We start from the raw sequence: 22,345 nt of genomic DNA on the forward strand, positions 1-22,345 counted from the left end.
GAAAAGCTTAGATCACTAGGAAGTAGAAGCAGCTAGTACTTCAGGAGAAAGAGATCAAAGGATTAATAAACTAAAAATGAATACAGAGGAGAGGTGGTTCTAGTTTCGCTTCTTAGAAAATGATAGAAGCTGACTAATTTAGTCTTTGAGTATTTATTCCTTAATGGCTAGTTGCAGGTTTTAAAAAGCATTTAAATAAAACAGAACTTGGTTGCACTGATAATGTCAGAAGTTTGCCATGGATAGGCTGCTATTTTGCCTCTGACAGTCAATATTAGCCAGCCTGTGCAAGATCACTGGGCTGAACAGGATATCTTAGAGGTGCCTCCAACTCAGGCCTTGAGATGTCATATCCCAATCATAGGAAACAGATACTGAAAATAACCAGAGAATTTGAGGAGGATAACCAGGAAGCCAAATATTCCTTCTACTGCAGAGTTTACTGGCTTCACTGTGTGGATCTGCTTCACGTCTAACTGCTGTTCCTTTTACTATAGTATATATTTACTTCCTTTTGTTCTGTCCTCAAAGGAAATGGAGAACACCTGATTGCAATTTTTCATGTCACTGAGATACTTTTGAATGTACCCTTTTCAAGTTTAAATATTCTTAATTCCTTTAATCAGTCCTCATATGTACTAATTGTAAATTATTTCACTGTTTACCTATGAACTCTCTTCAAGGCCTTCATAAATCTCCTAATAAAAAATGCAATTAGATAGTATACTGTAGCATCGGTCCAAATAGTGCAGACAGCTTTTGAAGAGTTACCTACTATACTCAAAGTATTCAATTTGATTCCTAATACCAAACTGCCTTCTCCTGCTTTGAACTTAAGATCAGCCATGGATCTCAGAGCTTGTCCGGCCATACTTACACAAGTCCTCTTCTTTTTAAATAAGGGCTATTGCCTTAAACTACCCATAGAGTACTTTCCAAGTCAAACAATCCATGATTATTTATGATTTAAATATAGTAGACACACTTGATTTTCTGGTTTCAAATACAGAACAGATTGATTTATAGAGATACAGCTGTCTTTTAAGTTCTGGTTCACCAGAAGATGTAGCAAGAAAGGGACCAATATTACCAGGGCCAGAGTATGGAAACCAAGACTCATTTACAGAATATGCCTATAGAATCTAGCCTTTTTGAGACTAGAGGAATTTCCAGGCACCTTGAAAACTTAAATGGTGGGTGAGTTCATTAATAAAAGTAAAGATGGACTGCCAGGAATAGTATGAAAAAGAAAATTCTCAAGTTGGAGATCTATGTTATAAAGGTTTCATTTTTGCTTTGTTTTCTGATTAGCCACTTGAAAAAATACTTGTCAAAAAGGCATTGTAATCTATTTTTCAAAAATGTTGAGAAAAGCAAGAGAATTAAAAACACTGAAAAAGTTACCAAAGTAGGAAGTTGCTTTTTGAGACATCCTATGCACTCATTTTAGAGGGATATCTACTTGTCTGCAGATAGGATGACAGTAAAAGCTGTCTATACAATTCCTAGTGGCCCTCATGACCTTTTAGTAGTCTCAGAGCAATGCTTCTCAGGGCAGTGAGCAGCACTAGGTAAAAGCAGGATTTTATTTAAAAAAAAAAAAAAAAAAGGAGGTTGCTGTTAGAAACACCTCGAGGGAGGCAGGCAGAAAGGGCAATGTTGTTCTTCCACTTAATATTGAATTTGGAAAAAATGTTCTGCCCATTAAATTATTCTCCAGGCAATAATTTTTACTTTTTAAATCAAATTCATATGTCCCAAAGCAGAATTTATTTTATGCCTGCTTTAATCTTCTTTAGGACCCTGAAACTGTGTGACTGGGCTGGATGATCCCTCAAGTGTGAACAACTCTATGCCTGGGTAAAATCAAAGCCATTCCTTCTCAGAGAATATGTGGACAGACATTATATCCTGGTGAACCCACACTGGTTCACTGAGTATTCAGGTTTAAACACAATCAACCAGTGTGGGGCAAAATTCAAACATCAAGGGAGAAGCACTGTATACTCAATGCACCAAAAAAAAAGACTTACTTGATTCAAGTTATTGTTCTAGAACTTACATTGAAACTAATTTGCTTAAATTTTAAAGACAATATAAATGGGTAACAAATTACAAATAGAAATAAAGATTGATGTTGAATTTTGAATTGGTTCCAATGAAGTATTTGGAGGTTAGAGTGCTTGGGCAATACATGATTAGGTCTTGAATGTCATTCTCTAAACAATGTTACTGCTGAGAGTGAAGAGTAAGAAATTAGTCTGCATGTCTTCTGGAGAGAGACTCTGGATTTCCTTTCTCCTCTACAAAGAAATGCAGTTCTGATGGTTCATACATGAGATTAAATGTGTGGAAGGAAAAATGGGAGCTTTACCAGTTGTTTTGTTTGTTTGTTGTTCTCTGAAGCCTTGCTACGCAAAGTGTGCTCTGTGGAGACGTTATCAGCATCATCTAAGAGTGAGTTGGATGTGCTGACTCTTTGGTTCCATATCCCAGAAACACCAACCGGAATCTGAATTAGCAGTTAAATAGGATCACCAGGTGATTCAAATGCATAATAAAATTTGAGACCCACTTGCTAAAGTTCCTTCGAATGGAAGAGCTTATGATTTTTTGTTTTGTTTTTAAATTTTTTCCTTTTACTGGATTTTTTAACATCTTTATTGGCGTATAATTGTTTTCCATTGTTGTGTTAGTTTCTGCTGTATAACAAAGTGAATCAGCTATACGTATACATATATCCCCATATCCCCTCCCTCTTGTACCTCCCTCCCACCCTCCCTATCCCACCACTCTAGGTGGTCACAAAGCACCAAGCTGATCTCCCTGTGCTATGCGGCTGCTACCCACTAGCTATCTATTTTACATTTGGTAGTGTATATATGTCCATGCCACTCTCTCACTTTGTCCCAGCTTACCCTTCCCCCTCCCCATGTCCTTAAGTCCATTCTCTATGTCTGCATCTTTATTCCTGTCCTGCCCCTAAGTTCTTCAGAACCGTTTTTTTTTTTTTTAGATTCCATATATATGTATTAGCATGTGGTATTTGTTTTTCTCTTTCTGACTTACTTCACTCTGTAGGACAGATTCTAGGTCCATCCACCTTACTCCAAATAACTCAATTTTGTTTCTTTTTATGGCTGAGTAATATTCCACTGTATATATGTGCCACATCTTCTTTATCCATTCATCTGTCAATGGACACCTAGGTTGCTTCCATGTCCTGGCTATTGTAAATAGAGCTGCAATGAACATTGTGGTACATGACTCATTTTGAGTTATGGCTTTCTCAGGGTATATGCACAGTAGTGGGACTGCTGGGTCGTATGGTAGTTCTATTTTTAGTTTTTTAAGGAACCTCCATATTGTTCTCCATAGTGGCTGTACCAATTTACATTCCCACCAACAGTGTAGGAGAGTTCCCTTTTCTCCACACCCTCTCCAGCATTTATTGTTTGTAGATTTTTTGATGATGGCCATTCTGACCGGTGTGAGGTGATACCTCATTGTGGTTTTGATTTGCATTTCTCTAATGATTACTGATATTGAGCAACCTTTCATGTGTTTTTTGGCAATCTGTATATCTTCTTTGGATTTTATAATAACAAAATCTGACTCTTGACAAAGGTATCTTTAAGGTAAAAAGGAAACTCACTGAATTTGAACATAATAACGTTTTAACAAAAAGAAAGGACTGTGCCAGGCATGTGACAAGTATTACCTCATTTAATTCTCACAGCAACCCAAAAGATGGATAGTATTATCTTCCTTTTACAGAGGAGGAAAGAGAGCTCCTAAGAAGTGAAATGATTTGCCCAGGGCTGCACAGCCTGTAAGCAGCAGTGCCTGGCTGGGAAACCAGGTCTTTCTCACTCCAAGCTCTGCTTCTACAACAAGTCCAGGAGAAGGATTTCAGAAAAGCTGCCCAATGTAGTCACAAAAACCAAACCAAGTGAAGCTTAATCGACCAACAAACAAATGTTTACCGATTATTTACTCTGGACCAAGAACCGTGCTACTGTAAGAGGAAACCTAAGACATATGAGCAAGAAAGCAAAATTAAGACAATAAAATGAGCATAAAATCTTGTGATTCATGTAAATACTAGAGATAACCAGATTTTTAAAATGATTTTACATGTTAATATTAATTATCTCATGGTTAGTAGAATTATCGTTTTAAATTTTCTTCTTTGAATTAATCAAATTCTCTAAGACATTGTTTTTAAAACACATAGCTATGTTTCCACCAGTTTTACATGATATCTTAATAAATAATAAAATAAATTAGTTAAAAATTATTTTACATTAAAAAATAAGCAAATAAACCATAGGCCTCAAAGTTTCAAACAGGTCATACTCCTGTATTTTTCCATTTCATCTATTTTTGCATTCTTCTTTTAGACATTATATATCTTTTCTGCCTCATGATTCAAACTATAATCTACTTCCCACAAACAGCAGATGGCACCATGCATCAGTGAAAGAATGGCAAAAAAGTCATAAAGGTCAAGCTGTCAAAACTGATATCTTTTTGAAATAACTCAAATTTTCTAATTAGCTTCATAACAGTGACAGGTAATTTAAAAGACTTCATTTTGAAAATTCACTTTAGGTGAGAAAGTTACTTTTGATCCAGCCTTGCTGGTGAAAACTTGTGTGAGGAAATAAAAGAAGAAAGAAGTATCCTAATTTATAAAAAGTCTACTGCAAACCAATTTAGAAATAAAGCTGTTTAATAGAGGTGTGAGCCTCTATCAATCCTAACATGAATCGTAACATAAAAACCTCAACCCAGGAGAGATTTCTGGAAAAATAAAAATTCAAAGGGAAAATTCAAAGTGCTAAATTATTAAACGAACAAATCTAATATACATCTTATTGACTCCAACTCCCAAGCATTGTCCCAGAACACGATAAAAACCTGGGAGCTATGCTAAATCAAAACACTGTTCGAGCGTAAATGAGCCCTTTCCTTCTTTGACCCAGTCACACAGCAAGCAAATCGACAGTACTTCAGAGGCTATTTCATTCCTGGAAACATAAAGCACCTGGACTATCTTTTTTTTTTTCTTCCCGGTACGCAGGCCTCTCACTGCTGTGGCCTCTCCCGCTGCGGAGCACAGGCTCTGGACGCGCAGGCCCAGCGGCCATAGCTCACGGGCCCAGCCGCTCCGCGGCATGTGGGATCCTCCCGGACCGGGGCTCGAATCTGTGTCCCCTGCATCGGCAGGCGGACTCTCAACCACTGCGCCACCAGGGAAGCCCTGAACTATCTTTTTAAAAAGACAGAAAACAGACTCCATAGGCACAATTTTTATAAAAGTTATAGAATGAAATGAAAGGTTAAAAGACGTAAACTAAAAAGTGATGTAGAAGGTTATACCTTATTGATGCTTCCAATTTGTAAGTGTAAATTCCACTAAATCTCTTTTTCCAAACAGAAAACTCGTAGGGGAGAGAACAGAAGATCATGTTTTCAGAAGTTAAAAAAAAAACAAAACAAAACAACAACAACTCATCAAAAATTATCCTGTAATATTTTCCTGTTTCTCAACCTTTAAACTATGTATGTAATGCTTTGGGAAGAAGGTGATGTTTTCCATTGTCTCAGACAGGTATTTTTCCTGAGTAAAATATAGCAATAATACTTCTTAAGAGTTTAACTTACAGATAGCTTTGACCTTCAGTTGTTCATTTTAGGTCCAAACAATAAATAAAGGCAAAATAAAAATTTATTTAACAACATGCTCTTGATTCTAGGTAGGCATTCTTCTCCGATTCAATTCAACCCTATTCTACCCTACCTCATCTTTTCTCATTGAGCTGTCAGAATCCATCAACAAGCTCTCCAATCCTTAACCATGCCCTTAACAACAACCATGGCCTCTTTTCTGAAATATGAATTCATCTACTACCCTTCATCTCCTCTGCTGCCACTTTCAACTAACTACCATCGGCTCTTCTCTGAGCAGTAGTCCCTAACTTGTCTCCTTGGTCTTCTCATCCCCCTTCAACACATTCACAACAGCCATACTCATCTCTAAAACACTTAAATCAGACCATGCAATTCCATGCTTAAAGGTCTTCACTGGCTCCTCACTGCACTTGGAAAGAAATCCCAGGTCTTCCTCAACATGGCTGCCAAGCTCTGTATTATCTGGGTCCACCTACCTCTTGGCCAACTGCTCTCTGTGATCTAGAAGTTCTGGCTTTCTTTGATATCCTCCCACTCGAAAGCCTCACACATGCACCTTCCCCACCCATCACTGGGAATTCTCCTACTCATCTCTCAGATCTCAGCTCTAAATGTCACTTACTCAGAGAGACCACTCCTAAAACCCTAATCTAAAATAGGTTTACTTATTACAAAATCTTGAGGCAGCTGTACTTTCCCTTTATAGCATTTATCAAAATGCATAATCATATATGTTTTTGTATTTATTTATTATTTTTGTCTGCTCATTAGCCTGTTAACTCCATGGATGGAAAGATAATGTCTATTCTATTAGCCATGATATCTGTTAGGTCTAGCTCAGTGTCAGGACATATTTATTAAATAAATGAATGACTGGATGAATAAATAAGCCATTTCCCTTTAGTGAGAATCTCCGGTCCCCTAAATGTTGAATTGATAAATTACTGGTTATTATTTTTCTAGAGACAAAAGACAAAGCTTTGCTTCAAAACAATTTGGAAGCATATGCTGCTCCTTTTCTGGCTTTCCTGGCATCCTCCTAACTGTTATAAGTACGAGTTTGTCTCATATTCATGTTTGGAACTAGACAGTTGTCTACTTTTCACTCCTTTTCAATGCCTTTGAAAGCAAATTAGTCATGAATCCTTTTAGACTCTCATATAAACCTTTAATACCCCAACCTTTAAAAATCTAGTTATCCTGCTGACATAATGCAACACACTAACTAATGTATTCTATGAACTCCTATCCCCCCAAATAAAAGAAACCATATGAAAAAACGCTATAAAAATCTAATTAAAATTTTTGCATACATTGTATATGTGTTCCTTTCCCTATAATTATACAAAAATGTAGTACTGTTAAGACAATTTGGCATTATACCCCATACTCATAAATGTATACTTACTGCAAAAGATAAAAGGCAAGAGGATAGATTTGTACAAGCCACAATCTACAACGTCAGCATTCATTCTGGTTTTTTTTTTTTTTTTGCGGTATGCGGGCCTCTCACTGTTGTGGCCTCTTCCATTGCAGAGCACAGGCTCCGGACTCACAGGCTCAGCGGCCATGGCTCATGGGCCCAGCCGCTCCGCGGCATGTGGGATCTTCCTGGACTGGGGCACGAACCCTCGTCCCCTGCATCGGCAGGTGGACTCTCAACCACTGCACCACCAGGAAAGCCCCCAGCATTCATTCTTAATGTTGAATTCTCACTGAATATATGTCAGTTGATATTACACAACTATTTTGGCTTTCCCAGAATTACCTTTCTAAAACATCTATTTCATCATGCCATTACTCTGATTCAAAGTTTCAGTGGCTTCCCACTTATATAACTGTGCTTCCCAAATTGCAGATGCCAAATCCGAGGTACAGCAAGTTATGTGTGAGGGAAGGAAAAGCCAAAGCAAATATGCTACATGTCCTTGGACAAACAGTTTTTACTTAAACATTTTTAGAAAAAAAATATTTATAGTAAAACAGCTCTGACTCTACTGTGCAGCAAAATGCAAAATTCAAAAATGAATTTAATATATGATATGAAACTTTAAAGAAGCTTTGAGTTTGGGAAACTGTCAAGACACAAGATAGACAATAAATGTGTCAAAAAGACAACACAGAGGACTTCATTCATTTATTATATAAATAGTAACAATATGGACAGTGACAATATGACAGTGGACCTCCCTCCAGTTTGGATCAGGTGTTCCTTTTCTTATGAGCTCATCCCTAATATATCACCATTCTCAAATATAATATTAGGTTGAACCATAAGAAATTGCCAATATTCAAAGACTTTTGATTTACAAAAATGGCACACTTCTGTGGTTCAACATAATACAAGAGTCTTTCTATCTTATTTGTATGCAATCACCCCAACTTGCCTCCTTTCAAAAATATCTGTTAGTTCTTTGCCTCCACCATCAAGTACTGTGTGACTGGCCTAAACCAGACCACAATAAATGTTGGCTTAGGGCTCAGCCTAGATCAATTTGTACACAACAAGCATAAGCAAGCATTTGAAGTTCCGTATTTGGAAAAAAATTCCCTCTTCTTCAGGTTAAGGGACAAAGGACTCCTATTTGCCGTTTAATAGTACTGGTGGAGCATGACATAAAAAAAAGTGGGAAAGCCGGTCACAGTCATGCTCCCACACCCTATCTGAACAAAGTACTTATCCTACAGCATGCTACTGGGCTTATGTATAACAAAACCATTCTAATAAACCATTTATGTAAGTGTAGAATCTTGTAAGCTTGATCATCTATTTCTCTTGTCAAAGAAAGAAATAGGCTTAGTCAGTGCCTGATATCGACCACAAAGAATTGAGTATCAAGCCATACTTCTCTTTGTAAGAAAAAGATACTTGTGAATCTGATTTTAGAAAAGCTTTGATACTTTATGAGAAGGAGAAGTTTTCAATTTTCAAAAGAGATTTTTAAGCTTTATATATATATAGCATATTATTAATGATCATATTATCATTTTCTGACTTGGTGAAAGTAAAAATCTGAATAAGCCTCACAAATAGTCTGTATTGAAAAAAATGCATATTCATTTCATTCCCTACTTGACAACTGCTAACTCTAAAAGGTTCCACCTTATTCTTCACCTAAATCTTCATGAAATAAAATATCTGCCTATTTTTAATCATAATTTGTCTTGCTGCAGCATTGCCGTGCAACAAAACTGATCCAGATGCCAATGCTGAGGAAGTTTAGCTGTTAAAATTCACATCTGTTTTCTGTCAGCTTGGCTTTGTTGATAGGCCCATGGTAACAGACGACCAAAACAGCCTTGAAAAAAATCAACAGAACAAGGTTTTTACCCCCAGAATCAACCTGAAAATACAGCAAACACATAAACACTGCTGGATATTTCCCTTAAGTTCTGTGTTTCTCTGAATTCATTACCTTAGACTACTATTTCACTTCCTAGAATTTGCCAAAGTAATGAATTCTAAGAAATGAAAAAGTGCACTGTCTCATGCTTCTCCATTTCACTCTTCTCAATCCTCCAGAAAAAGGACTACGCCTGTACCATTCAATAACTCCCATATGGGACAGAAGACAGATCCCCCAATAACCCTCTGCTACTGCTGCTATGGGTGATTAAAATAATCACAGAGTATATATCCTTTAGCCCAAACACATTTCATAAAACTATTAAATGAGCATTCCTTAAACTTTAGAGAATTTTAAAATTTGGAAACATTTGTTAAACATGTAGATTTCTAGGGTCATATCTTCCATGAATCTTGAATCTAAGATGGATCTATAAAATTTGTATATTTAACAAGCACTCCCCACCCCCATTCCAAGTTGAGATATAATTCAAATTCCATAATATTCATCCTTTAAAGGTATAGACACATCAGTGGTTTTCAGTATATTCAAAAAACTGTACAACCATCCCCACTATCTAATTCCCGAACTCTTCATCACCCCAAAAAGAAACCTTGTATCTAATCCCTCTTCCCCCTAGTTCCTGGCAAATACTAACCTATCAATACTTTCTGTCTCCATGGATTTGCATATAAATGAAATCACACAATATGTGTCTTTTTTTTTTTTTTTTTTGCAGTACGCGGGCCTCTCACTGTTGTGGCCTCTCCCGTTGCGGAGCACAGGCTCCGGATTCGCAGGCTCAGCGGCCATGGCTCACGGGCCCAGCCGCTCCGCGGCATGTGGGATCTCCCCGGACCGGGGCACTAACCCGTGTCCCCTGCATTGGCAGGCAGACTCTCAACCACTGCGCCACCAGTGTGTCCTTTTTGTCTGGATCCTTTCACTTAGTATAATGTTTTCAAGGTTTATCCATGTTGTATCATGTATCAGCACACCATTCCTTTCTAAAGCTGAATAACATTCCACAATATGGGTATACAACATTGTTTCATTCATCAGTTGTTGGACATTTGGGTTGCTTCCACTTTTTAGTTAATTACAAATAAGGCTGGTATGACCATTAGTATACAAGGTGGGTTTTTTTTGGTAAACTTATGGTTTTAGTTCTTTTGTGTGTGTGTGTGTGTGTGTGTGTATTGCACTGCTGGGTAATATGGTAACTCTATTTTTAATTTTTTGAGTAATTTCCAAACTGCTTTTCAAAGTAACTATACCACTTTACATTCTCACCAGCAATTTATGAGGGTTCCAGTGTCTTCACATCCTCACCAATGCTAGTTTTTGTCCTTTTTGATTATACCTGCCTATCCTAGTGAGTGTGAAGTCGTATCTCTCTGTGCTTTTAGTTTGCATTTCCCTGATGACTCACGATGTCAAAGATCTCTTAATGTACTTATTGACCAATTGCATATCTTCTTTGGAGAAATGTCTATTCAGATTCTTTGCCCACTTTTAAATTGGGCTATCTGTCTTTTATCAGTAAGTTGCAAGAGTTCTTTATATATTTTAGATACAAAGCCCTTATCAGACATGGGATTTACAAATACTCTCTCCCCTTCTGTGGTCTGTTTTTCACTTTCTCGATAGTGTCCTTTGAAACATAAAAATTTTTAATTTTGACAAAATCTATCTATTTTTTTGTTGCTGTGATTTAAATGTCATATGTAAGAAACCATTGTGTAATCCAAGGTCATGAAGATTTACACTTAGATTTTCTTCTAAGAGTTTTATAGTTTTAACTCTTACATTTAGGCCTATGATTTATTTTTTGAGTTAATTCTTACCTATGGTATGAGGTAGGCGTACAACTTCATTCTTTTATGTCAATATCCAATTGACATTATTGAATTGTCTTGGCACCCCTCGTCAAAAGTCAGTTACCCAAAAATGTATATTTCTGAACTCTCAATTCTAATCCATTAATCTATATATCTATTCCTATAACTAATCAGCTAACAGGAAGACTTTTTTTCTTTCAGTATTGCACTGTATCATCATGCTCTTCTAATATTAACAAGAAGGTTCTCACAGAACAAGGGATATTTGCAAAATTTCCATGCAGTGCACTATCAGACATAAACAACAACGACAAAAAAACTAAACTGATTTTGGGGGAAAAGTAATATCTGGGACAAGAAATGGATCATATTTCTATATAGGTGAGTAGGCAAAGTAATATCTTCTAAAGATGACCTATTTTTCAGAAGCCTGATAATTTTGTGTATTTCAAGGTTGACTCATTGTATCTGAATGTGTTTATTTAGCACTATTAGCTTCAACCCAGTCACTTATTTTAAGCTGTTTACATTTCAAGTTGAACACATTAATTATCAGATAATTAGATAATAATGTGTTTTATTCTATTGAATAGAAAAAAGAGCATTTAAATTAGAGGTTTTATCAGTACTGCTGGATATCTATTGTTCATCTTTTTACAAAGAGTCATATAATAATATTAACAAATAATCTTTTCAACAGATTTACAGGAAGACAGATTCTGAATACTAAGAATGCACTAATTTTTCTCTGTATTAAGGATTCTTATGAACAAAATGGTCTCTTGCCTATCTGTCAATTAGCATAAACAAGAGAACTAGTCATAAGTAGTATGTGCCTACTTCATTGGGATGTTGGAGAACAACTAGACCGTGACCACTAAATGCTGTAAGAAACAACCACCAGACTGTGACACAGCCTAAGCTGCAACTCAGTAGGTCAATGAGCCAGTGGAACATGCAGGAAATTGTTCTATTCAATTATGGAAATTTTTCTGGCATTATTCCTCACAAAGAAGAGCAAAGTGGGCTATATTACTAGGACATGGACAAGAAGCAAAATGTCAAGTAGACTTCTAAAAAAAATAAGAGCTTCTGAAAACCCTGGTGAGACAATCCAAAAAGCAGGAGACCAGAATGTTCCACTATGCCTCTTTTTTTAACCAATGCAATCAGCAATTCTAGTAGTGGTAGGTGGTTATTTTATGTCTAGATATGATTGCTCTGGGTAAATAATGTAAAGGTCAAATCATTGTTTGGTTAAAAATGCCCAACAATGGATGCTGATGGTAAAGTACCTGAAAAGGGAAGCTAGAAAAGAATCCCAGGAACATCAGAAGAAGCCATTTCATGATGAAAATTCTGCTAGATCATAGAAGGAGCAACTGAGATACAAGGTCAACAAATTCTTGGACTGAGAGACCTCAACCAATGTTGAGAAGCGATAAGACTCCAATCTTTAAATGAGAGTAGATAATGGGGATTTCTTAAGAGAGGCAAAGATCACTGGTCTATTTGCTATAGAAATGGACAAGAATAATCAGACTATCAAAAAAACTATTTCTAATTGGCCAACTATATGAGGAAGATGAAGGGCAGCAGTCTGTTTGGAGAAGGTAAGAAGTGTGACAGGGATGTAAAACTTTTAGGGAAGTGTGTGGCCCAGAATTACTCCCCAGAAAAGCCTGCCGGTATCCTGTCCTCAAATATTTGAGACTTAAAAAGGGAAGCCTTAAAGTTTATCAGCAAAAATTGGGTATGAATAAAACTGAATGGTAAGGGTAAGGAACTACTCTCCAAAAAAAGGTCTCATTTCCAATCTACTTCCAGCTGACACTGTATGATAGAGTTTCATCTCTACTGTACAATCTAAATAATTTATAAATCAGAGACTGTTGTTATGAATAATAGCAATGGAGGTCTTTAAACTAGTATTAGTTAGAAGATGCTTTCACAATCCAATTTCCACACAATGGGAAGCATTCAAATACTCTATATTGCTTTGCAGATAATTATTAAAATAATTTACATAGACTGAAGTTACATGCTGCCTTTACTCAAAACCCTACTTGAAAAACTGTATCATGAAAATGATTTGGAACACTGCTACCACTTCAACCCTGAGGACCATAATTTTTAAGATTATACTCTATATTAAAACTGTGCTACTCTTCATTCTAATTAAATAAATATCTACAGCTGGATAATTCATTTTTGAGTTGTAATTTTGAGATTGATAATACAATTTTGAGAATAAATATGTATTTAATAAATATTTATCAAATGCCAAATTTCAAAGCAGTTAACACTAATAATTTCAATCCATGAAGTATATGCACCTAGAAATATTTTGTTTTTCCAGATTCACCAGTGACCCTTCTCCGAAAATCTGCTTCCATGTAGAGTTCCTGTTGAGTGGGCTGTAGGTCATGTGACTCCCCCCAAGCCTAACCCTTATCACAGAATATTGGACAAGAGATGGACAACTAGCCTAAGGTGACCCATACCTTTGACCCATGACTATGGAGGCTTATTTAAAATACGAGCCGGACCAATTAGGTTATCCCTCAAGAGTTTTATCTTAAAAATATAAGGAGCTTGCCAAGAGCTGTTGATCCAAGAGCTGTTGATCCTAGAGCTGAAAGGTAATGGCAGACGTTTCTGAGATATTTTAGGCCCTGTACAAACAAAGCTACAAAGATGTAGGTCATGAAAGAAGGGAGAACATCCAATTCATAAACACAGAGAGACCAATATAGATTAGTGCCTGGAGTTTCTGTGACACCTGTCCTTCCTGAGGTCTACTTGCTCATCTTTTCCTGGGTTCCCTCTATATTTATAATAAACCCCCACTGTACTTGAGCTACTATGTCTGGATTTCTGTTTCTTAAAATTTCTTAACTAAAAGAGAAAGAATTCCTAAATATATTAACTTATTTTTTTTCTCTTAAGAATCAAGGGCACAGTTATTTTTCAGCCCATAGGATTTCATAAAAACATCTACATGAGGACAATAAAAATCATTTTGTCCATTAATTCTTCATTCCTACTTTCCTTCAACAGATATTTCTTGTGTGTCTACAAGTTGACTAGGTATACAGTAGGACACGAAACAGACATGGCTTCTCTTTTCAGAAATGTATAATCTAGTAGAAGAAATAGGTATTTGAAAAGTAATACACAGTAAATAAATAAATAACCACCAACTACAGGGTGCTATCAGAGAAGGTAAAAGGACGCACTACTTAAGAATGGGTGATCAGGGAAAACTTCTTAGAGGAAGAAACATTTAAACTTAGACCTGAAGGAGTAAGCCAGGTAGAATGAAGAACACACTGTAGGCAGAAGGGAAAGGCTACACAGACATTTTCAACCTGAAAAGATCGTAAGTGTTTCGGAAGCTAAAAGGCCAGGGTTGGATATACAGTGAGTAAGGGGAAGACTGACCCAGGGACACCACTGTGGAGGAAGGAAGAGTAAGATTACAGACCAAGGGAAACAATTCAAGTTTTATTTAGTGGGAAATCACTGAAGCATTTTCAGCAGAGGGGTTACATGACCTGATCTGGGTTTTATGAAAATTTCTCTGGATGCTGTGGAGAATAATGGGATAAAAGAAGGTCAAGTGGTAAGATGAGTTAGGAGGTTACTGAATAGGACATGATACTGAGGAGAAGACACATTTTGCTTTCAAAAAATATTTTGGAAGTGGACTTGATAAACCAGTGAGTACAGTAATATTTTCCAAATATGTTCAATTGGAAATTGCTCAGAGATACATATATACATAGCATACATATAGACATACATGGGAATGATAAACACTGAATGGTTCCTCTGAGGAAGGCAAAAGGCGGGAGGTGTGATCAGGAAGAGATAATAATGTACAAAGCTAACATTGTTGGTATTGTTTTATGTCTTAACCAGAGAGGTAGACACAGGAGTTCACTGTATGTCTTTATGACTTTTTGGTATGTTTAATTTTTTTATTATTCTTTTTTAAATTTTTATTTTATATTGGAGTATAGTTGATTCACAATGTTGTGTTAGTTTTAAGTGTACAGCAAAGTGATTCAGTTATGCATAAACATATATCTACTCTTTTTCAGCTTCTTTTCCTATATAGGTTAATACAGGATAGTGAGTAGACTTCCCTGTGTTATACAGTAGGTCCTTGTTGGTTATCTATTTTATATATAGTAGTATGTGCATGTTAATCACAAAATCCTAATTTATCCCTCCCCCCACCACCTTTCCCCTTTGGTAACCATAAGTTTGTTTTCTATGTCTGTGGGTATATTTTAAATATTTAATCATAAAAATAATAGACTATGTTTAGTTATTTTATTCAATCCATGTATATACAGTTTAACTGTTATGAGTGTTTCTGCCACCAAAAATACTATAAAGTAACTTCAGTTATTCCAATTTATGATGAACTGAAAGATTTTTATTGGAAAAAAATCTGTCACCCCACAACTTTAAGTCAGTGATCTTTGCTCTGATTATGAGAACTAAACACTCAACAACTAAATACTCTGGGTTACTGAACAGGTTCAAGGTATATAAAGTCTTTGTGAGTCTTCACAGTAATGTGAGTCTGATTTTATTGAAGCAAAATACCACTTCTATTTTTAGCAGTAAATATGCAGCTGTATTTTAAAGTACTAGGTTTAACATGCTTATTCCCCCATTGATCATCTTTCATAATTATTCCACCCTCTATATTTCTTATTTAAAAATTGACCTTAAATGTTCCCAGGGGCACCAAAACCTGCTTCTGGAAAAACACTGCAGAGAATTTGTAATCCAAGCACTTCCAGAACAAAGCATGTAACAGTAACATTCCCCATTCACTCCACAGCATCATCTGTCTCCAAGATGCTCCCTGAAGCATGGAAGCTGCACAACCAGCCATCCTTCCCTCTCACTACTACCTTAAATGAAAACATGTAATCAATAAAACTTACCCCAGATTCTCCATCAGCACATCCTGTTTCCTCTACCTTTGAAATCTGTCCAGAGTTCAACCACTTTTCACTACCTCCACTGCCACTGCTTGGTCCAAACACCACAGATCACCTCAATTGTCTCTAACTGGTCTCCCACTTCTCCCTTCAAATTCTCCCCACATCTTTTTTCAACAATGTAACCTGAGTTCAAGATAAAACATATATCAGAGCATGTCATTCCTATACTCAACCTCTCCAGTGGTTTCCCATCTCAGTCCAGTAAAACCTAAATTCTCTACCATGGTCAAAAGACCCTGTTAAGATCTGCCATATTTCTCTTCTTTCCTTTATCTTTCTCCACAGCATTTAACACCTCTGATATACTGTATATTCTACTTAGTCATTTGTTTATTGTCTGCCTTTTCCACAAGGATAAAAACTTAATGAGGACAAGAGTTTTATCTGTTTTTTATTTACTGTTGTATCCCTGAACTTGAATGGTGCCAAGCATTAGTAGGAGTTCAATAAACATTTGTTGAATAAATGAATATTCCTCTCAAAGTCACAGGAAGCACAGATAGTCGTTCTGCCATTTTTTAACTTGAGGTTTCTGCCTCTTTCTGTAATGTCAAAATTAACAAAAACACAAGAAAGAGCTGTTAAGACAACTGATGTGAGAACCATAAAGACCCTAGTAGGTAGGAAAGATATTAGCAGCCAGAAACGAGATTTTAGAGTTTTTTCTAGTCCTGAGGATTTCTACTGATAAGTAAAACATTAAAATAGCCTCTACAGTATTTATTGGTTAGTCAAAGCATTTTTTTCTTCTCTTGTGACCAATTACTATTCTTAAAGTTTTCAGAAAATTTTATGTTTATGTTCTTAATCTTCCTTATATCAGCCCATTGTGATGTGCTTTAAATTCAATGTATTACTTGATAAAGGTGTTAATGCTACTGTAGTAATCATAGTGCAATACATAAATGTATCAAACATGTTGTGATACACTGTGATACAAGCTTACACAATGTTATATGTCAACTATATCTCAATTAAAAATTCAATGTATCACTATTTGAGGGAGGAAAATGGGGGCAAAGAGTAAAAATATTATACAATGAATCTATTCTTCAGATAACAGCTTTAGAAAACTGCTTTGAAAGGGGGATTATACTTGGTGGTATTCAATCAGATATCCCATACTGTCATTTCTTTTCTCATCACCCTAAGAAGAAAGGAGAGGCAGGAAATATACTCCAATTTGAAGGGTCAATGATTTCCTTAAATTTCATGAAGTACCAAGTTACTATATAAAGCTGAATATATTTGATACTCTAAAACCTGAACTATCTGGGAAGAGTCAACTTTAAACAGCTGTCAGTTATCTTGTCAAGACTAAAAGAAACACTGTTTTCCTTATGTCTTTTGAAAGAAGGTGGAAGAAAAAACACTTTTGGAGGACTACTTGAATCACTATAGTCAATAAGAAATAGAATAAAACTTCTATTAAGGTCAATGGCTAAATTTTTGGTTTTAGCAAAGAGGCGCCTCAACTGGGGGGAAAACAAAGGTGGTTAGAAAGGTAATAACGAACCAACAGCTAGTTAACCCTCTCTTAAGAATCCCTAAAGTTGGTTGTTAATTGAATAAATTGAGAAGCAACTAAAAGGACTATACAGGTGGATGGAGCAGAATGGAAGGTAATATTATTAAGTAAATATTTATTACGTAGCAGACAGAGTGCTAGACACTTTATATCCATAACTGCATTTAATCCTTAAAATAAACCCAGGAGCTAGGTATTGTTAGCTTCATTTTACAGAGAAGAAAACTAAGACATATATTGGTAAAGTAATGTGAAGAAAGTGATACAGGAAGGGTTAACTAAAAAGCCAAATACCTCAACGCCAATGTTAAGCTGTCTCTATGTTGCTTCTTCTATAACTGAATACATTGCTGAATTTTCCACATCAGGGTAACTGCCCTCATACAAGCACAAAAGTGATTTGGGTCTTAGATCCAGCTCTTAGTTCCCATCTGTACGCAACTACAGAGATTAAGTGAATGACTTCAATCACCAAATGAGATTCATTTTGCTCCATGTTCATGAACACTAATCTGATCTAGGACCTGCCATCTACAAAAAAAAAAATAGAAAACAAAAAATATGCCCCTGATCACGAGGAAGACTTTTACTGAATAAAAACAACACAAAAGGCGATGCTCAAAATACTTTGGAAAGCTGTTTGGTAGCATCTACAAAACCTTAGCTTACATATGCCCTAACCCAGAAATTTCACTCCTAGACGTGTACCCACTGAAATGGGTACACGGGCTTCCCTGGTGGCGTAGTGGTTGAGAGTCCGCCTGCCGGTGCAGGGGGCGCGGGGTCGTGCCCCGGTCCGGGAAGATCCCACATGCCGCGGAACGGCTGGGCCTGTGAGCCATAGCCGCTGAGCCTGCGCGTCCGGAGCCTGTGCTCCGCAACGGGAGAGGCCACAACAGTGAGAGGCCCGCGTACCGCAAAAATAAAAAATTTAAAAAATAAAGAAATGCGTACATATGTTTACCAAAAGACAAGTTCAAGAATGTTCATAGCAACACTATTCATAATAGCCCTAATCGGGAAACGACCCAAACGCCCATCAACAATAGAATGGAAGAACAAATAAATTGTAGCATATTCACAAAATTGAAATAAACCATGCCTAGATGCACTATATGGATGAGTCTCACAAACATAATGAGGAATGAAGAAGCTAGATGAAAAAGAGTTCATATGTATGATGCCATTTACATAAAGTTCAAAACCAATTAACACTAATCTAGGTGTTAAAAGTCAGGATAGTGATCACTCTTCAGAGGAGTAGTGACTGAGGGGAGGAGGGCTTATGAAATGCAGGTAATGTTCTTTTTCTTTTATCTGGGTACTTGCTACATTAGTATGTTCGGTTTGTTAAAAATCAGCATGTTTTACACTAAGTTTTGCACATTTTCTTTTATTCTGTTATATTTAAATAAAAGGTTCTTTAAAAACCAATGTTTTATTCTTGGGGGATTAACAGCATAGCATTTACACTGTAATTAATACTTTTAGCCTTCTTCTTATCCCTCCATATAAACAGAGACAGATAATAAACATAGGAGGCTTTGTTCTTTAAAAAGAATTTTTTTTCATTTCAATTTTGGGCTAAATGTCAATTTACAGAGTTCCATTCATCTCAATATAAGAAAATGTATTTTCAACTCTAGTTTCAAATCCTGTTGCAATCCATCTTCACCAAACAAAAGAACTAACCCTAGTCACCGCATATTTAGCTTTAAGTAAGTATTTTAAATAAAACTACCGATAACTAGTTCTTGATTCCAACTGCATTGTCAAAGTTTACTAAAATTCTTCCCTTTTCTGCTACTTCATTAACTTCATATTCTTAACCTCAGAATGAATGAAGAAATCCTTAAAAACATTTAACTTAGGAAGACATGAAATGAGGATATACTTTCTAAGAGTAAAATTTCAAGCTCAATGACTTTCTCATTTTGCAATAGGATCTTTGCACAAAATATTCTGCAGACCAATACATTTTTTTTGTCAGAATAATGAACTTTGAAAAATCAACACTTTTTCCATCTAAGAATTTCCAAGCCTTCCATTTGTAACTCAATATTAATTCATGACCATCAAGATTTAAATTGTTTTCTTTAAAAAGAGAGAATAGGACGAAAACAAATACCTATGGATGATTCTATTTAAGACTATGTTTCCATTTCTTCTTTTGGAATATTTTATCACACATGAAAGAATAGCCTTGATATAAATATTTTATTAACCACAAGGAGGAAAGGGGCAAAGAGAAAACACAGACAAGCAGGAAATAAAAGTTTATCTAAAAGTTTCCTCTGCAAATTAATCCTCTGACAAAGATGACTTAGTGGAAAGAACAAATATCCTGAAGCACACTACAATACTGTTCCCAATAAACTTTATTTTGAAAGGCTATTTACTTTGTTAAGGGATGTTATCATTTATTTCCTTGGTTACCATGATGCTGTGATTACAACCTATTCCGTTTTGGAAAGCTATGCAACTTCCTTAAAAAGCTGCAGCGTACAGGTTTAAGGGAATAAAAAGTAACATCTATGATGCTCTTATTAATTTTAATGAGCATTAAGAGCTTTCAAACACTGTGATTATGAATCGCAGCTGACAACTGATGAGAAGGCTTATACAGTTACTTTTCTTTTCCTTACCATAAATGTTGCTAATTTTTTTTAGCAACTGATATTAGAAATTCAAATATCTTCAAGACGAAATCTCCTGAGGAATTATGAATCTGGGTTCCAGAAGACCCGTGGACAGTGCTCCAGTGTCAGGTATGGCACCATTCAGGTAGAGACAACTTTACAAAGTCACTATTCCAGTGTTACTACTTTACCAAAAGTGACCAAGAAATCCAATTTAACTGGTATGATTAAGCATATTCATTTCATTCTCTTTTCTATAATGAACACCACCGAACCAATCTACTCTGAAGTTAGATAATATCAGCAAAAAACATGAAGCAATGATAGTAAGCATTTGCAATCTCTTACTATATATAAAGATAAAACTGTTAAAATGTCATGCCCCCACTTTTTCCTATTTTTATAAATACCATGAAATACTGAACTCAGATCAGTGTGCAATAAGTAAGACCTATAAATATTTATCAAAACTAACTTTTAGTATCACCTTGTTTTAAGATTACAGAACTCAATGAATTTGGTTTTACTTTCAAAGAATATTAAACTAAATTAGAGGAGTCAGAACTGTTCACCACACCCATTTGGATAATCAGGCAAAGTAGAGTTTTTAGTACAATGTCCAGTTTGCTTTGTGCATACTGTGATCACACCATTTTGACTTTGAATAAGGTTTTAGCTCCTAATTTTGCATTCTTCCTTTAGGTTTAATTTAAATAGGCATTTTAGGAACTAATTTGTAAGACAAATAGAATTAATGTGTCATCAGTCAGGTACTCTGGCTGTTATAATATTCAGAATTCAGGAACATATTCTGTGTCTCTCAGCGAGTCACTCAACTCTTCTTTATCAAAATATATTACAAATGTTTTAAAATCTTACATGTTTACAAAATGCTCTGCACCCTTCATATGTTGTGCTTCTGCTAGCTAGAACCTTTGAAGAGCAAAACCCAGCTGTGCTTGCATATCAGATGGTTACTGCAGTAAGTAGGCTGAAAAGTAACAGTTATGCTTTATATAGCTTATATGTTTTTATCTTTTTTAACCTTATTTTTATAATGAAATTTCTAGTTCCTGGGGTTATTAAAATGGTTAGACTTTTCTTCTAAGAAAGAAGAAACTTTGTGTTAAAAAATATTGTAATATAAAACTGTCTAGATTATATTAAGTTTACACTTTTGATTACTCCAGCTTTTTACATTAAGACAGTTATATTTTTATATACATTTATATTCTTAATAAAAAAGTTTTTCTTATCCAGCAACGTTTTCATCACCGCGAAGACAAACATTTTGATGGGCAGTAAACGATGTATGTGTGTGTAATATTATTTACATCTTTAAAAGAGTAAAGTAAATAAATACAGCCATCTAAGGAACTAAAAACAATAAAGGAAACAAATATAGATACCTAAGGAATTCTGCAAACTAATTTTTGAAATATTCTACTGTCTAAACATATAATTATATGATATAGAAGCTTTAGTTTATCACTTCTCAATTGTCTGGTAGGAGTCTCAAACAACACACAGGAAGAGATATGAATTGAGAACTTAATTACCATAAAATTTTCATTTATATTCACTCTTGGAGTATAATTACATTACCATTAAAAACACACCTGATTCTAATTTCACTTATTTAACTTTAAAGGTCCTTGGTATTAGTAATGCATAATTACACAGATATAGGCTTATTGTGAATTTAATGATACAAATTTAATTATCTCATTTTAATTTGTAGAAATTATATATGCCTAACATTTTCATTTCTCACAAATAATAAAATTACAATTAAAGTAGTCTTTACTAAAAATTCAAATAGAACTTTTTGGTCAGTATTTATGGCTTAATGTTCTTTTTTAAGGTAAAAAGAAATTGAAGAAAATTGTTAATCATGTTAAGTAGAAACTATTTTCTATTTTGACTTAAATATGAGAGATGGGAGTCACTCTACCTCACAAAGCAGTAAGTCAATGATGTGGAAGACCATGCAGAGTGGGAACTTGGCAGTAAAAAGAGTGAGAAACCACTGGGATGCATACATATGAGCTTCCAGGTTCAGATCAGAAAAATGGCCGTGCAGGTCCGGTAACTGCTCCTGAAAGTCAAAGTGGAAAATTGTGGGGGGAGGAACACTGAAGACGCCTCATTTCCTGCCACAACTGCGACTTATGACAAGCTTGCTACGATCACTCTCAATTTACTACAGCATTTGTTGACTTTTATATAACTACATAGAAGTGATGATAGGAGATGAGAACTGGGC

At 35.6% G+C, this 22,345-nt stretch overlaps 1 protein-coding gene across 4 annotated transcripts in view; it reads right to left on the minus strand.

Annotated features, from left to right (window-relative positions):
- RABGAP1L (RAB GTPase activating protein 1 like) overlaps positions 1 to 22,345 on the minus strand; it is a 689,413-nt gene that overhangs the window by 213,107 nt on the left and 453,961 nt on the right. For all 4 annotated transcript variants that reach the window (XM_060132737.1, XM_060132738.1, XM_060132736.1 and 1 more), the window contains exon 17: positions 22,034 to 22,177. In XM_060132737.1, coding sequence (XP_059988720.1) covers positions 22,034 to 22,177 — 144 coding nt within the window. The remainder of the gene's footprint in view (positions 1 to 22,033; positions 22,178 to 22,345) is intronic.

This window comes from Lagenorhynchus albirostris, chromosome 2 (genome assembly GCF_949774975.1).
Source record: "Lagenorhynchus albirostris chromosome 2, mLagAlb1.1, whole genome shotgun sequence".
NCBI lineage: Eukaryota > Metazoa > Chordata > Mammalia > Artiodactyla > Delphinidae > Lagenorhynchus > Lagenorhynchus albirostris.